The 18,310-nt window shown below is 41.8% G+C and overlaps 1 protein-coding gene across 3 annotated transcripts in view; it reads right to left on the minus strand.

The window, feature by feature from the left end:
- The window catches only part of FGD6 (FYVE, RhoGEF and PH domain containing 6), a 136,682-nt gene that overhangs the window by 76,664 nt on the left and 41,708 nt on the right, over window positions 1–18,310 (minus strand). For all 3 annotated transcript variants that reach the window (XM_054663413.2, XM_016924004.4, XM_016924003.4), the window contains exon 3: window positions 14,120–14,264. In XM_054663413.2, coding sequence (XP_054519388.2) covers window positions 14,120–14,264 — 145 coding nt within the window. The remainder of the gene's footprint in view (window positions 1–14,119; window positions 14,265–18,310) is intronic.

An 18,310-nucleotide genomic window follows, 5' to 3' on the forward strand; every position in this document is an offset into this window, starting at 1 on the left:
ACTACACATAGCTATATTCCTCAGGAAGACTGCAGTCTTAAGCACAGTCTGACCTTGACCTGGCAGACCACATATCAGGCACTAAATAATCATGATTACATAAGTGTCTACACACACATACACACACACACACGGATAACTGTTATTTTGAAAACATATTTTAGCAAGTCCAAACTTTTCTATCACAATGGGGTTCTCCATATAATCTGTAGATAGAAAAGTTTAATGTTTACAAAATACAGTGTATAAATTTTAAATTAGAAATGGGCTTGGCATGGTGGTTCATGTCTGTAATCCCAGCACTTTGAGAGGCCAAGGTGGGAGGATTGCTTGAGCCCAGGAGTTTGAGACCAGTCTGGGCAACATAATGAGACCATGTCGTTAGTAAAAATAATAATAATAATAATAATAATAACATAAATAAAATTAAAATTACAAATGCATTATAAGTGAGAAAAACAGAAACCAAAACCATTCAGGGAACTGAAGCCCTGACTCTTCATTTCCAAATAATGTGACATCCCTTAAAGGTCAAGAGCGGATCTTATCAGTAGCTTTAAAGAAATGCAGGCACACTATAGATGTGGAAGCATTTGACTACTGGAGTCAGCTAAAATGTGCACGAGCTCGACACAAAAATTTCAAGTAGCTGTTAATTTATTTTTGGCACCTACCCTTTGTTTCCTCTCCTCTTTTTATCACTCTCCTTTTGTTAGGTCTCTACTCTGTAACTTTTTTTTCTCTCCTTCTCAGGACCTTGCTCTGCCAGGGCCTGCATTACACAGACTTGTGTAGAGGAGGCTACTCCATACAAAAATTAACTAAAAATGTGAAAACTGTAAAACTTCTAGAAGAAAACATTTTTAAAAATCCTTATGATCTTGAATTAGGCAGAGTTATTAGATATGACACCAAAAACATAACTCATGAAAGAAAAAAACTGATAAATGGAACTTCATAAATTGTTCATGCTTCAAAAGACATCATTAAGAAGATAAAAAGATAAACCATAGACTGGAGAAAATATTCGCAAATCATGATTCTGAGAGAGAATTCGTAGCTAGAATACATTAAGAACTCTGATAGGGCTGGGAGTGTTGGCTCATGCCTGTAATCTCATATTTTGGGAGGCCAAGGCAGGCAGATTGCTTGAACACAGGAGTTCGAGACCTGGGCAACAGGGTAAAACCCTCTCTCTACAGACAATACAAAAATTAGCTGGGCATGGTGGTGCACACATGTAGTCCCAGCTACTCAGGAGGCTGAGGTAAGAGGATCACTGAACCCAGGAGGTTGAGGCTGTGGTGAGCCATGATTGAGCCACTGCACTCCAGCCTTGGCAACATAGCAAGACCCTGTCTTTACAAAATAAAAAAATAAAAAACAATTAGCCAGGCATAATGGCACACACCTGTAGTCCCAGCTACTTGGGAGGCTGAGGTAGGAGGATCACTTGAGCCCAGGAGTTTGAGGCTGCAGTGAGCTATCATCGCAATATTGCATTCTAGTTTGGGTGACAGGGTGAGAACCTGTCTCTTAAAAAAAAAAAAAAAACAAACTCTGATAACTCAATATAACTCAAACAAAAAGGCTGTGTGCGGTGGCTCACGCTTGTAACCCTAGCAATTTGGGAGGCTGAGGTGGGAGGATCACTTGAGCACAGGAGTTTGAGACCAGCCTGGGTAACAAAGCAAGACCTCATTTCTATTTTTTTTTAATTAAAAAAAGAGATAAAAGATGTGAATATGTGAAGAAACATTTCACAGAAGAAGATACAAGAATGGGCAATAAGTATATAAAAACTTGTTCAACATAGTTATTAGGGAAATGTAAATTAAAACCACAATGATATACTTCATGCCCACACAATGGCTATAATAAAAAAAAACAAACAGAAAATACCTAGTGTTGGTGAGGATGTGGACCAACTGGAACCTTTATATATTGTTGGTGGGCATGGTAGCCCTTACTCATATGGTGTGAAAAATGAAAAATAGCTCAGAGCAAACTGAGCTATGTGAGGTATGCAAAATTTATCAGGCCCAGAGAAACATGAGTATGAGACTTCAGTGATGGCCCAAACCCCATGCCCAGGTGCAACTGTTTGAAGGCATTTTTGTCCCTGACCAGCTGCCTCCACCCATAGTCTCCATGTTCCTAGAATTTGTGAAACAAAGAACAATGTAAAGTCAATCAAACAGCTTATGATATTTTAATATAAATTACTGACAAACAACTTAGGAATTGCCTCTTCTTTTCCTTTAAAAAACCCACCTGTGTGGGAGGCTGAGGCAGGAGAATCGCTTGAACCCAGGAGGCAGAGGTTGCTGTGAGCCAAGATCATGCCATTGCACTCCAGCCTGGGTGACGAGAGCAAAACTCTGTCTCAAAAAAACAAAACAAACAAACAAAGAACCCACTTGTGGCCAGGCATGGTGGCTCATGCCTGTAATCTCAGCACTTTTGGCCAAGGCAGCCGGATCACTTGAGGTCAGGAGTTCAAGACCAGGCTGGCCAACATGGTGAAACCCCGTCTCCACCAAAAATACAAAAATTAGCTGGGCATGGTGGCACACACCCGTAATCCCAGCTACTTGGGAGGCTGAGACAGGAGAATTGCTTAAACCAAGGAGATGGAGGATGCAGTGAGCCAAAATTGCATCACTGCACTCCAGCCTGGATGACACATTGAAACTTCATCTCAAAAACAAAAACAAAAACAAAAACACCCACTTGTGGCTGGGCCAAGTGGCTCACACCTGTAATCCCAGCACTTTGGGAGGCCAAGGTGAGCGCATCACTGGAGGTCAGGAATTTGAGACCAGCCTGGCCAACATGGTAAAACCCCGTCTCCACTAAAAATACAAAAATTAGCCGGGCGTAGTGGCGAGTGCCTGTAATCCCAGCTACTAGGTAGCCTAAGGCAGGAGAATCACTAGAACCCAGGAGGCAGAGGTTGCAGTGAGCCGAGATCACACCACTGTACTCCAGCCTGGGCAAAAGAGCAAGACTCTGTCTCAAAAACAAAACAAAACAAAAAACCCACTTGTAACTGCTCCTAACAGGAGTCTTGGATCTATGCTCCAGGCTTGTAGTCCTCAAATTTGACCCAAATAAACTCTCTACTTACATTAAGTTTGCTCATTTTTTTTCCCATTAGGTCGACAGGGTTTTCTTCTGTCTCCTAATGTCACTGAGCACAGAATTCATATTTCTTCTCCTTGTTATTCTGAGATCATTTTCAAGAGAAAGATGTCAGTACCATCTTTACACTTTCATTTTAAAGTCTGAAGTTAGTAACTGACTTTCTGTCATTTGATAGCAAAGTTAATAAGAAAAAACTGTTCTACCGCCCGCCCATTCACTGCTCTACATATAAATTTGAAAACATTAGTGATCATTAGAATCACAGGCAGATCTTAAATTTCAGATTCCCAGGTACTGTCTTAGAAATTCTGATTGTGTAGGTCTAAAATGGAGCATTAAAAGTAGGTGTTAGAAGAAGGAATTACACAGGGCACCATGGTTCACATTTGTAATCTCAACATTTTGGGAGGCAGGAGGATCACTTGAGGCCAGGAATTCAAGGCCAGCAAGGACAACATAGTGACACCTGAAAAATACAAAAAAAAAAAAAAAGCCAGGCGTGGTGGCACGTGCCTGTAGTTCCTAATCACTTGAGAGACTGAGGTAGGAGGATCACATGAGCCCAGGAGTTCAAGGCTGCAGGGGACTATGATAAATAAGAATAGCCCCAGTTGGCCAGGTGCGGTGGCTCACACCTATAATCCCAGCACTTCGGGAGGCTGAGACAGGTGGATCACTTGAGGCCAGGAGTTCGAGACCAACCTGGCCAACATGGTGTAACCCTGTCTCTACTGAAAATACAAAAACTAGCTGGGCGCCGACAGTGGTGCATACCTGTAGTCCCAGCTACTTGGGAGGCTGAAGCATGAGAGTCACTTAAACCTGAGAGGCGGAGACCGCAGTAAGTCAAGATTGCGCCACTGTACTCTCCAGCCTGGGTGACAGAGTGAGATTCTGTCTAAAAATTGAATGAATAAATAAATAAATAGCCCCAGCCTTCAAGAAGTGAACAATGGAAACGAACTGAACATACAAATAACTACATATAAGCACAACTATGAAAAGTGCTGCCACCTTGAAGAAGAGAAAGACCATAATCAGGCAGAGGTATGTCAATCAGGAAAGGCTTCACAAAGAATAAAGCATTTGATGACTCCAAATCACCGTTTAAACACAATCCATCAGCTACTCCTATACTAGCTACTGTAGATACCAACTCATTAATGCCAGAAATCTGGACTCTTCTTTTTTGTCCCCATAGTCACCTTTTATTATTACAACTGAGTCAAGTCCTATCAATGTGTCCCGAAGATTTAAAGCTTAAATGATCCTTTCCTCTCCTTTGATGTTGCCTCCTTACCTCTTGCCCTCACTATTACAGCAACCTAAGAGGTTTCCTTGGCTCTGTGTTTACCCCACTGCAACCCCTTCTGTACACTGCCACTAGAATATTTCTAAAATGCAAATATAACCAGGTTAGTTCTCAGGCTAAATGTTAGCAGCTCCCTATCACAGATGGATAACAAAGATTCAAGTTTCCTTCGCCAAGGGTATTAGGCATTTCACAACATGTCCACTCACCTTCACCAGCCTTCTCCCTCCTCCTCCACACTGTGTACTCTCTAACCCACCACGCTGCAACTCCAGCCATGCTCTCCCGTTCTGTGTCTGTCCCTTTGCGCATATACCTTTCCTTTTGCCTTGACTTGCTTCCCCATCACTTCTCCTTCTCCCTGAAGATTTCTGCCTTTCATATTCCAAACGTCCTTTAAGACAACACTCCAACTTTTTTTTTATGATGGCTGCCTTGACATTCTTTCACTCCTACTATCAAAGGACAAGATAACTTTCTTATTCATGTAATGTTTATAGGACTTAACCCAGTAGACTGTGTTTACTTGCTGAAATGTCTGAATTCCCTCTAGTCTCTGATCTAATTCACCCTGTATCCTTCTGCACATAGCACGCTGCTTGGTCCACTGTGCAATTAATATTTACGAATAAGCAAATGTGTATAAGGATGGCTGCCACCTTCTCAGAATCTGAGACAGAGCATATTTCTTTTGAAGATGTGTTGCATAACACAAAAATGCAAACTCGAATGAACTAAAAGCTTTAATCACAGAAAAGAGTAGGAGGTTGGACCAAATGATTAAGGTCTTCCAATTTTAAGGTTCTAGGAGTCTATATATTACATTGTCCATTTTACCTTCTAAACCAGGAAAGCTACAGAGCTAAATAAAGAGGTATAAAAATTGTTAGAAATAAGTCAATGGATTATAATCATCTTCAAAGTGGACAGAAAGTCAAATATAAATTAAAAAAAAAATTAAAAGCTCTATATTATCTCCAACTTGTAAGAACAATGACTGATTGTGACCCAAGTCAAACAGCGATGGAAAAACACACACCCCATGGCATCTCAACTTTTCAGCTAATGAAAATCCTCACTTAAATTACATTGCATTTCAAAGCAGTTCCCTGTTAAATAACAGCGTCTCCCAAGAGTACACTGTTGTGGAAGTTGAAACATGAGCCACAAACAAATGAAATAACTTTGTCAAGGTCATAAAATAAGTCAAACAAATTCCAAAACAGAACCTTTGATCTGAAATCTAGTTTTATGTTCCGATCTCTTGACGCTAGCCCAGCTTTGTAAATTCTTTTTTTTTTCCTTTCTTTTTTTTTTTTTTGAGATGGAGTCTCGCTCTGTCGCCCAGGCTGGAGTGCAGTGGCGCGATCTCGGCTCACTGCAAGCTCCGCCTCCCTGGTTCACGCCATTCTCCTGCCTCAGCAGCTTTGTAAATTCTTAATTGTGTTCTTATCATATTTGTTCACTACAAGTGACATTCAGTGAAATTTATCCATTCCTTTTTTTTTGAGACAGAGTCTTGCTCTATCACCCAGGCTGGACTGTAGTGGCGGGAATCTCAGCTCACTGCAACCTCCACCTCCCGGGTTCAAGCAATTCTCCTGCTTCAGTCTCCCGAGCAGCTGGGACTACAGGTACACACTGCTGTGCCTGGCTAATTTTTGTATTTTTAGTAGAGATGGAGTTTCACCATGTTGGCCAGGCTGGTCTCGAACTTCTGACCTCAAGTGATCCACCCACCTGGACCTCCCATAGTGCTGGGATTATAGGCAGGAGGCACCATGCCCAGCCTATCCGTTACTTTTTAATAGAATTATTAAAAGGTCTCTTCTATCCTACTCTAGAGTTCTAATAAAAAACAAAAAATGTTAACATCCAGACTGCCTGAGAAACATCTCTTTATCATTAAGTTATTTCAAAAATGAGGTGATATCATGATTAATCTCTAAACAATGCTCTCTTAGGTTTTCGCCCTTTCTTTATGAAAGTATGTATCATATGAGCTACTTTACAAAGATTTTTTAAAAAAACAAGGAAATCAATATATAATAAAGATGAAGACGATGAATATTCTAACCACAAACAAGTAGAATAAATACATCTTACTTTTTAAACAAGCATTTAAGCCCTGAAAGGAAGACCAAAAAATATAAAAATAAAAATTTAGAAAAGGGAACAGGACAGATCAGCATGGCTAGGTATTTCACCTCAACATGTTTCATTGACATCATTCAGCTTCCATGGCTGTACCAAGTTGTTAGTAGAGACAGATTGGGTTAAAAACCCCAACTTGGGGTTCCAAGGCAAGTTACTTAACTTGTATAAAACTCCTTTTCTTCATGCAACATGAAGAAAAACAGTACCTATGTCAGATCCGTATCAATTTTCTTTTTTTCTTTTTTTTTTTTTGAGACAGCGTTTCACTCTTGTAGCCCAGGCTGGAGAGCAATGGTGCGATCTCGGCTCACTGCAACCTCCGCCTCCTGGGTTCAAGGGATTCTACTACCTCAGCCTCCTGAGTAGCTGGGATTACAGGCATGCACCACCACGCCTGGCTAATTTTTTTTATTTTTAGTAGAGACAGGTTGGTTTCTCCATGGTGGTCAGGCTGGTCTCGAACTCCCGACCTCAGGTGATCCGCCAGCCTCAGCCTCCCAAAGTGCTAAGATTACAGGCATGAGCCACCGTGCCTGGCCAATTTTGTTTTTTCCTAAGTGAGATGAGGCCTCCCTGTTGCCCAGGCTGGAATGCTGTGGCATGACCTCCACTCACTGCAACCTCCATTTCCTAGGTTCAAGTGATCCTTCCACCTTAGCCTCCTGAGTAGCTGGGACTACAGGCATGAACCACCATACCTGGCTAATTTTTTGTGTCTGTTTTTTTTTGTAGGCATGGGGTTTTGCCATGTTGTCCAGGTTGGTCTCGAACTCCTGGGCTCAAGAGATCTGTCCACCTCAGCCTCCCAAAGTCCTGAGATTACAGGTGTGAGCCACCATGCCTGGCTTGTTTTTTCTTTTTCTGGTTTTTTTTTTTTTTTTTTTTCAATAGGGTCTTGCTCAGTTGCTCAGGCTGGAGTGCAGACTGGAGTGCAGTGGCCTGAATACAGCTCACTGTAGCTTCAACTTCCCAGGGGCTTGCCCCACCACACCTGGCTAATCTTGTTTATTTTTTGTAGAGACAAGGTCTCACTATGTAGCCCAGCCTGGTCTCAAGCTATCCTCCTTCCTTGGCCTCCCAAAGTGCTAGGATTATAGGCATGAGCCACCATACCCAGCCTGATATCACCGACTTTTCCTGAGTTGCTAGAAAGCCAAATTTGTGGCCCATCCTCAGCTAATGAATAGGACTACATGATAAACATTACTCTGTACAAATCTTCCATTAGCACTATTGTTTTTACTTCAGCAAGGTTTATTTTATAACAGCTTTGTTGAGATATAATTCATATACTACAAAATAGGTTTTTACCCTTTTAAAGCATACAATTCAGGCCAGGTGCAGTGGCCATGCCTATAATCCCAACACTTTGGGAGGCCAAGGCAGGAGGATTGCTTGAAGCCAGGAGTTGGATGCCAGCCTGGGCAACATGGCAAGACCATGTCTTTAAAAAAAAAAATTAGCCGGGCATGGTTGTGTATACCTGTAATCCTAGCTACTAAGGAAGAAGGGATGAGAGATCACTTGAGTCAAGGAGGTTGAAGCTGCAGTGAGCCATGATCTCACTACTGCACTCCAGCCTGGATGACAGAGCGAGACCCCATCTCAAAAATAAATAAATAAATAAATAAAAAGAAACTCCATGCCCATTATCAGTCATTCCTCATTCCTATTTTATGGCTGAATAGTATTCCATTGTAGGAATATATCGCATTTAGTTTATCCACTCATCATTTGATTGGTATTTGGGTTCTTTCTATCTTTTTTTTTTTTTTTTTTTTGAGTCAGAGTCTCACTCTGTTGGCCAGGATGGAGTACAGTGGCATGATCTTGGCTTGCTGCAACCTCTACCTCCCGGGTTCAAGCAATTCTCCTGCCTCAGCCTCCCAAGTAGCTGGAATTACAGATGTGCACCACCACACCTGGCTAATTTATGTACTTTTAGTAGAGACGGGATTTCACCATGTTGGTCAAGCTGCTCCCGAACTCCTGACCTAGTGATCTGCCCACCTTGGCCTCCCAAAGTGCTGGGATTACAGGCATGAGCCACTGCACTTGGCCCTTTCTACTTTTTTGACTATTATGAATAATGCTGCTATGAACATTCCTCTACAAGTTTTTGTGTGGACATATGCTTTCATATCTCTTGGGTGGATACCTAAGAGTAGCATTGCTAGGTCATATGGTAACTCTACATTTAAACTTTTCAGAGCTGCCAGACTGTTTTCCAAAGTGGCTGCACCATTTTAGATCCTATAAGGACTCCCATTTCTCCACATCCTGACTAGCACTTGTTACTATACATCTTCTTGATTATGGCCACCCTAGTGGGTGTGCAGTGGTACCTCACTGAAGCATTGCTTTGTATTTCTTTAACGGCTTCTGATGTTGAACACCTTTTTACATCTTTATTGGCCACTGTATATCTTCTTTAGTCTATTCAGATTCTTAAGCCTGGGTGATTGATCTTTTTACTGTTTGAGTTTTTTTTTTTTTTTTTTTTTGAGATGGAGTCTAGCTCTGTCACCCAGGTTGGACTGCAATGGTGTGATCTCGGCTCACTGCAACCTCCGCAACCCAGGTTCAAGCAATTCTCCTGCCTCAGCCTCCTGAGTAGCTAGGATTACAGGCATGCACCACCACACAGGGCTAATTTTTGCATTTTTAGTAGAGATGGGATTTTACCATGTTGGCCAGACTGGTATCAAACTCCTGACCTCAAGTGATCTGCCCGCCTCGACCTCCCAAAGTGCTGGGATTACAGGTGTGAGCCCCCGCGCCCAGCCAAACCACCGCACTGGGCCTGAGTTGTTACATTTAGATCTATAATCCATTTTGAGTTAGTTTTTGTGTATGTTGAAAGGAAGGGGGTCCAATGTCATCCTTTTGCAGGTGGATATCCAGTGATTCCAGCACCATTTATATGTTGACAACCTGATTTCTTTAAAAAAACATTTTGACTTTTTGTATTACACACATTTTTTTTTAAGTCACCTGAAGTCAATTGTGAAGTGATACTCGTGTAAATAAACTGACTTTAAAAAATTACTCGACCAAGGTCATACAGTTAGTAAGTGACAAATCTAAGACTAAAACCCAGATCTTAGGATGCCAAATTTCAAGTTTTCCCATTAAACAAAATACTACCTTACATGTAAATAAGTTTCATATTTACTCATCAAAGATAAGAAAAGGCAAGCCAGAAACAATATATTTATTGGTAAGATTAAAGAAAGCTTGATTTGAGATGTTTAAGATTTGGCTTGCTTATTTTCATTAAAATCGTTAATAGCAGCCAGGCGCAGTGGATCACGCCTGTAATCCCGGCACTTTGGGAGGCCAATGTGGGCAGATAACCTGAGGTCGGTAGTTCGAGACCAGCGTGACCAATATGGAGAAACTCCGCCTCTACTAAAAATACAAAATCAGCTGGGTGTAAGGCGCATGCCTGTAATCCCAGCTACTCAGGAGGCTCAGGCAAGAGAATCACTTGAACCCTGGAAGCAGAGGTTGCAGTGAGCCGAGATCACAGCACTGCACTCCAGCCTGGGAGACAAGAGTGAAACTTCATCTTAAAAAAAAAAAATCAATAATAGGTAAAAATCTACTAAGCATTCACTTTGTGTTAAGCCCTGTTCTAAACAGTGTATAATCACTTAATAATCACAACAATCTTAGAAAATAAGTCAAGTGTCCACTTTTTTTCCTCTTCTTTTTACAGATGGGGAAACTAAGGCAAAGTAAAATTAAGTAATTTGTTCAAGATCGCAGAGCTAGTAAGTGGTGGGAACCCAGGCAATCTGACTCCAAAGACCGTGTTCTAACCACTATGAAAGCAAATTACTTAAGAGAAAGGCATTCACCAGGCTGTGGCTAGATGGATTAACAAGTGTCTGGAAAGAAAGAGACTATTCTATTATTGCTATTGTTGTCTCAGATGAAGACACAGAAAGAGAAAATTCATTAGCGTGGCTGAGAATTCTAAAGGAGGGAAATTATTAGTACTAGTGGCATCAGGTAAAAAATGTTCAATGTCCATAATTAGGGGTGGAGGGTATTGGGAATATTTAATGGGTACAAAAACACAGTTAGATAGAATGAACAAAATCTAGTATTTGATAGCACAACAGAGTTATTACAGTCAACAATTTATTGTATATTTTAAAATAAGAGTATAATGGGAATGTCTGTAACACAATCACATAAAGGCTTGGTAAATGCTTGAGATGATGAAAAAAATAAATGTACTCTGTTTCACTAAAAACAATGTCCATGATTAAAGAAATAGTCCTTTAAAAAAAAAAAAGGATAAAAATTTAACAGGGCTACTGCAATACAGCACAACTAATAACATAAAACAGTAATATAAATACAGGAAGAGAAAGGAAAGGCAGGCACAAACGCAGAGGAAGGAACCCTGGGAGTCTCCACTGCCCACAGAATGAATGAGTCAACCAGGCGGTGTTATCACAGGATGTGTTGGAAACAGACATAACACTGCTGGGTTAAAGATTAATCCTTCCTTTATACGATGTATCAGTGAGATCCCTGATAGAATGTGGAAACCAATTTTGGTCAGTGCTCCAAGAAGTATGGAAAGAAATGGGAAAAGATTCACGCAAAACAAACAACTAGACCAAAACAATAGAAAAGAGTGTCTGCTAGGAAAAGAAAAAACTTGGGAGTTGCTTTTCAAAGAGAGTCAGGATTGATTTAATTATGGCCCTCAAGAAGACAATTTGAGGCCAGGCGTGGTGGCTCACACCTGTAATCCCAGCACTTTGGGAGGCTGAGGCGGGTGGATCACCTGAGGTCAGTAGTTTAAGACCAGCCTGGCCAACATGGTGAAACTCCTTCTCTATTAAAAATACAAAAATTAGCCAGGTGTGGTGGTGGGTGCCCATAATCCCAGCTACTCGGGAGGCTGAGGCAGGAGAATCGCTTGAATCTGGAAGGCGGAGGTTGCAGTGAGCCGAGATAGTGCCACTGCACTCCAGCCTGGGCGACAGAGCAAGACTCCGTCTCAAAAAAAAGAAGACAATTTGAATGTTCTTCCTCAAATTCTTCACAGGCTTTGGTCCTTTCCAGTCATTTAAATCCCAGGCAAATATAATTTTCTAAGAGGCTTTTTCCCAAAGTAGCTTCCTAGGTTTGTAGCACATGACTCTGATTTGTTTCCTTCATAGCTTGTAACACTCTGAAGTTCTTCCTGATTATGATTAAGCACGTAGGTTCCTCTTATCCTGTTAGAACATAGGCTAGGCCGGGCGGGGTGGCTCATGCCTGTAGTCTTAGCACTTTGGGAGGCCCGAGGTGTGTGGATCACCTGAGGTCAGGAGTTCGAGACCAGCCTGGCCAACATAGTGAAACCCTGTCTCTATTAAAAATACAAAAATTAGCTGGGTATGGTGATGGGTGCCTGTAATTCCAGCTCCTCAGGAGGCTGAGGCAGGAGGATCACTTGAACCCGGGAGGCGGAGGTTGCAGTGAGCCGAGATCGCGCCATTGTACTCCAGCCTGGGCAACAAGAGCGAAACTCCTTCTCAAAAGAAAAGAACGTTGGCTACATAGAAGCTTAGAACCTGAGTACTGCTTATCTCTAGTAAATACCAGTGGTACCTGGAACATAGTGCGAATTCTATAAACATTTGTAGAATCTATGTCCATGAAGCTGCAACATGGAAAACAAGCTTTCAAATTAAAGCAAGACAGACACCAGTAAGACACAAAAGGAATTACTTGATAGTCAAAGTAAAATCTATACATTGCTGAGTGCTGTGGGTCTTTAAGAAGAGAGTCACTCATCTGTCTTAGGGGTTTTACAAATTCACTAGCCTAAGTAATTTATAGTGGTTATTCCCAACACCATGATTTAATACTTCACAGCATAGAAATGAAGTCTGGCTAGTTATAAATAAATGATCACTGAGCTATTATGTGCTGATCAATATTCTAATGCTTTCCATGTATCAGATTATTTAATCTTCACAATTCTATGAGTACTATCCTTTTTTTAATCTATAAAACGGTACTGTTTAGTCCCAAAAGGTTAAATAATTGGCCCAAAGTTGACCAGATCATAGCTGGTGGATCTAGGACTTAAATTCAGACTGCTGCACGTGGGCCATTCATTTAAGCCTGAAGATAAATTTAAACAGAGCAAAAATATTAAACAGGAAGGACGATAGATTGATAAAATTATGGCACAGGAATTAGGTGAAATTATGGCACATGAATTTTCTCCATGGCTTGCTATGCTATGTGGATCTTTTCAAATTCCATATTGCTGTAACATTCCTGGGGATATTGTTCATGTACTAACTTTTTCCCTTTAATAACGTCTCTTAAAAAATGTGGTTTCAAATGAAAGAGATAAATATATTCATGCCAAACTAGAGAGACATTATAATGAAATCCTGCATCATGCATCTTTTTTGAGATGGAGTCTCACTCTGTCACCCAGGCTGGAGTGCAGTGGCGTGATCTCGGCTCACTGCAAGCTCCGCCTCCTGGGTTCATGCCATTCTCCTGCCTCAGCCTCCTGAGTGGCTGGGACTACAGGTGCCCACCACCATGGTCGGCTAATTTTTTGTATTTTTAGTAGAGATGGGGTTTCACTGCATTAGCCAGGATGGTCTCGATCTCCTGACCTCATGATCCGCCCCCCTCGGTCTCCCAGGGTGCTGGGATTATAGGTGTGAGCCACCGTGCCCAGCCCTCATGCATCTTAAACAACTCTGAACACATAGACAATCTTCATGTATGCTGTGCTCCCCCCAAACTCAAACACACACTGGATTATTTCAAAGCAAATGATGATGTACTATTAACAGCCATCTTTATTCTTTCCCAAAATAATTTGAGTCTAAAATGCATATAATTCCTTTATTTCAAAAAAATCTACAAAAAAATTGGTAGCAGTACAGGGAACAATTCTAAGGGGGGGGGGGTTGTTATCAAAAAGCAAGCCATTGGACATTAGGAAAAAGAATTTCTTTGCCTGGCACCATGGCTCACGCCTGTAATCCCAGCACTTTGGGAGGCTGAGGCGGGTGGATCACTTGAGGTCAGGAGTTTGAGGCCAGCCTGGCCAACATAGTGAAACCCCGTCTCTACTAAAAACACAAAAATTAGCCAGGCGTGGTGGCAGGTGTCTGTAATGCCAGGCACCTGGGATGCTGAGGCAGAAGGATGGCTTGAACCCGGGAGGCAAAGGTTGCAGTGAGCTGAGATGGCGCCATTGCACTCCAGCCTGGGCAACAGAGCAAGACTCTGTCTCAAAATAATAATTTCTCAAAAATCACTAAGTAATCTCTAAGTGATACATACTTGGTAACATGAGAATATTTTAGGTGCCACATTATAGCAGGAATTAAATTTAAATTTTGAAAGTGTTTTATAAGTTTTAAGAAAACTCATAAGGGTTTCTGTGCCTATTATGCAGACAAATATCATTCCCAAGCATAGGGAGAGGTCAAGAAGCAATTAAGTACCAAAGTATACCTGTTTATCTTCCAGTGGGTCAGGCTCTCCTTTACTTGACTCAGAGCTGACATCATCTTCATCAGAACTGTTGATGACTTCCTCCTCATCAGAGGGAAGGTCACCAAGACCAAGATCATTCTGTTCCTCCTGGGATGCTCCTGAACTGCATTCAACAGAAAGCAGGTATTAGTCACCTTCAATAATAAGGAGTGCTAGCAAAACAAAAACCAAATCAACATCTTATCTTCATAATGCAAACAAGATATATCTAAGGGATGTGGAAGAATGAAAAGACCCAGATCAGCCAACTTTCCCTTCCTTCACCCTGTCTCAGCTGCCAAAAACTCAAATTAATTTTTTGAATTTTTAATGATAAGAAGGTGGGTGGGAAGCAAGTTTCCCAGCTGCTCCCATCCTATGCTTCTATATATCCCTCCCAAAGAAGATCAGGTCTCTACTCCTAGAATAAACTAAGAAGCTTTACAGAAAGTGAGCTGGTTTACCATAAAAGGCTGCCAGGTATACTAGAAGAATTGCTGTTTCCTTGGGCCTTGGTGTTTAAAACAACAACAAAAACCAAGTAACAAATCTATGAGGACTCGGGGGTAATGATGGTGACGACAATCAACAGTGCAGGTGCAACTGTGAACATGTACCCTGCTCTATGGTTATCACTGTTCTGTTCACAAGACATGGGGAGGAAGAGGAAATGTTACAAATTCTCAGATTATGCTCAAGACCTGCTGCATTAGAACTACGAGGGGCCCAGGGCCCAGCAATTTGCCCAGCAATTACAACTACCTGGGGCACAGGGCCTAGCAAATAATAAGTAAGCTTGTTTAATGCTTTCCGGGTGATTCTGATACAAGCTGAACTTGGAAAACCAAAGAACCAGGCCATTTACCAATTCCTCCTTGCCAGCCTGATATCATCAAGGTTCCTCCGTTTGTTTTAATATAGATCTCATGAATCTAAAAGCCACTGTTGCAATCCAATCTGTGGGGGGAATTCCATAGGAAAGTTCCCTAAGAAGAGATGAAAATAATTCCTTCTAGCATTGGCTGGAAAGATTCAGCAGCCAATTAACTGTAGCAACTGCTTTTCTGTCGTAAGTCTACAAGAATATCTGCAGAATAGAAGAGTATAGGTGGGGTCAGTAAAAGATCCACAATCAGCAGGAAAAACACTCAAGCAGAATAAAGAGACAGTTGCATTCCACTCTGGCAGGCTCTTTCAGCGGGTCACAGGCAGGTCACTCAACAGCCAAGGTTACAAGTTACGAGAATCTCTAACGGGAATCTTAAAAGCTAAAGATAAATTTTCTGCCAGTTCCTGATTACACATGGTAGGATACAGACTTGCCTCAGAAGCCATTCCTGGAGCCCAACTGTTACACAAACCAGCTGGCTGGAGGCACAGTGCCAAAAGGAACACCTCTCACTGCTAAAGATGGGGTTTTCCATTACTCAATGGCTGGGGCCTCTGGGAGTCATATCACAGCCTCGTAAGGTGGGTGCATACTTTATCACAGCTCCCCAAGACATGCAGGAGACTCACTCCCCGGGGGTAAGGGGTGGATAGAGGATAGCAACTTTCTGGTTAGATCACTGGCAGGATTCACTGTCTCTGGGTGCAGGGATAAGAGCCAACCCCGCCGGATAGTTAATTGTTGACTGAGATTAGCGAGAGCAAATGAGAGTTAACAGGGTGGACAGACTATAGGATCCAACCATATAGCTAGAAGAAAAGGTACCCCACCACTTGTTTTTATCGTAATTCCTTATCTCTTTATATCTTCTAAAACCCTGTTAACACAACACATGTTCAATTTCCAATCGGCAGCAGCATCACCTGGAAGCTCCTCAGAAATACACACACTCAGGCCACCCACAACCCACCGAATCAGGATCCGTGCTGTAACAAAATCCCAGTCTATGTGTGAGAAGCTCTGCTCTAAAAGGCTTTTTGAACCAGCCCATCTGGGTACTGTTTTAGACTCCTAAGTATAATAGATTCAGATAGTTAGTAATAGGGCTGTGGCACCTATGAGGAAATTAGGTTTATTTGGCCAGACGCGGTGGCTCACACCTGTAATCCCAGCACTTTGGGAAGCTGACGCGGGCGGATCATGAGGTCAGGAGATCGAGACCATCCTGGCTAACACGGTGAAACCCCGTCTCTACTAAAAATACAAAATATTAGCCAGGCGTGGTGGAGGGCGCCTGTAGTCCCAGCTACTCGAGAGGCTGAGGCAGAGATTGGCGTGAACCCAGGAGGCGGAGCTTGCAGTGAGCCGAGGCTGCACCACTGCACTCCAGCCTGGGCGACAGAGTGAGACTCCATCTCCAAAAAAAAAAAAAAAAAAAAGAAATTAGGTTTATTTTGTCTGAAGAGAGGGGTGAAAGGTGTTTCTTGGTCAAACATCATTTGGAAGGCTATTATTAAGAACATAGTAACTAGGTGTTGCCACATCCATTAGGGATACGAGAGGGATTAAAGTACAAAGTGAACATCTGAAAACAAGAAAAAAGCTTTAAATATTAAAACTACATGAATCAAAACACAATGCCATGAAACAAGGAGAGATTTTGGTGTCTCTTCTGAATCCTTTAACTATCTCACTAAACTGCACTTGGTGGTAGACTTGTTTCCCTCATTAAAATGTAAATTTCCAAAGACAAGGAAATTGAAATTGTGTTTTCCAGCTGAATCCTCACCATACAGCCCGACACACAATGGACCCTCAAGAATTTTTCACCAAATAAATGAAAATGACATCAGAAAGCAACAGGTGTTGAATTTTAATGGTGCAGGTGGCCTGAACCAGGGTGGCTACATCAGGAATTGAGGGAAAGGGATGGATGTAAGAGGAAGAAAAATCAGGGCTGGGTATGGTGGCTCATGCCTGTAATCCCAGCACTTTGGGAGGCCAAAGTGGGTGGATGGCTTGAGCCCAGGAGTTTGAGACAAGCCTGGCCAACAGAGCTAAACCTGTCTCTACTAAAAATACAAAATTTGGCCGGGTGCAGTGGCATGTGCCTGTAATCCCAGCTACTAGAGAGACTGAGGCAGAAGAATCACTGGAACTCAAGAGGCAGAGGTTGCAGTACTCAGGAGGCTGAGGTAGGAGAATCGCTTGAACCAGGGAGGTGGAGGTTGCAGTGAAACAAGACTATGTCACTGCACTCCAGCCTGGGTAACAGAGTGAGACTCTGTCTCAAAAAAAAAAAAAAAGAAAGAAAAATCACCAGGACTTAGGGTAAAGGGGTGAGGAGGAAAAACTTACGGAAGACCTCAAGGTGTCAAGTCCAAGTCACAAGCAGAATGAGGGTGACATGAACTGAAACAAATGTTACAACAAGGGAGCAGATTTTAAAGGAAAGATAATGGTTTAGCAGCAAAATCTAGGATCCACATTTTACGTGTTCATTTCTAAAAAAATTACTCTATTTTCCCAAACAACTGTTGTCAGCTTCTGAATCTACCTAGATAATTTTAGATTTCCATTTTTATTTTTTTGAAAAAATAGACAAGGGTCTTGCTGTGTTGCCCAGGCTGATCTCAAACTCCCAGGCTCAAGCAATCCTCCCACCTCAGTCTTGCCAAAGTGCTGGGATTACAGGCATGAGCCACCATATGCAGCCAATTTTAGATTTTTGATAATGAAACAAGGACTCCTTACTAATGCCAATTGTATAGTTTGGAGTTCTGTTTATTTCCTTCCCACTGTCCGAATGATAACATCCTAAGGCTGTCTGCTTTGTGGGGTAAAGGAACAGGACATAGGGCTTCCTCCACGTCTTTCTGCCTAGTTAGTTCATAATTTGATATCTGAAGTAAAAGGAAAGTAAGCTCCAACAGCAACCAGAACAAAGAGTGGGCTCTACTTCCCCAAGCACCCTAAGTCAGATTTGCTTCTGCAAGGAGCCACAGTTTCTAGAAAATGAGTTTGTTTCCAGTGCACTGGAATTAAGACAAACAAGTAAAGCCAGACTTAAATTCCTACTGATGGGTAACTGTTTCCTTCAATTCCACATGCTAACATCTACACATCTGAAGTGAAGACTACATGATGCCATCACTTTTTAAAAGTTATTTTTTTCTATATGCTAGTTTCTGTATATTTACAGCACAACTCCACTGGAAGTATATCAAATTTTTCTTTCAGGTAATAAGTCACAACTAAAGTGAAGTCCTTCTCTTTTAGAA

The sequence above is a fragment of the Pan troglodytes genome, chromosome 10, assembly GCF_028858775.2.
Source record: "Pan troglodytes isolate AG18354 chromosome 10, NHGRI_mPanTro3-v2.0_pri, whole genome shotgun sequence".
Taxonomy (NCBI): Eukaryota; Metazoa; Chordata; class Mammalia; order Primates; family Hominidae; genus Pan; species Pan troglodytes.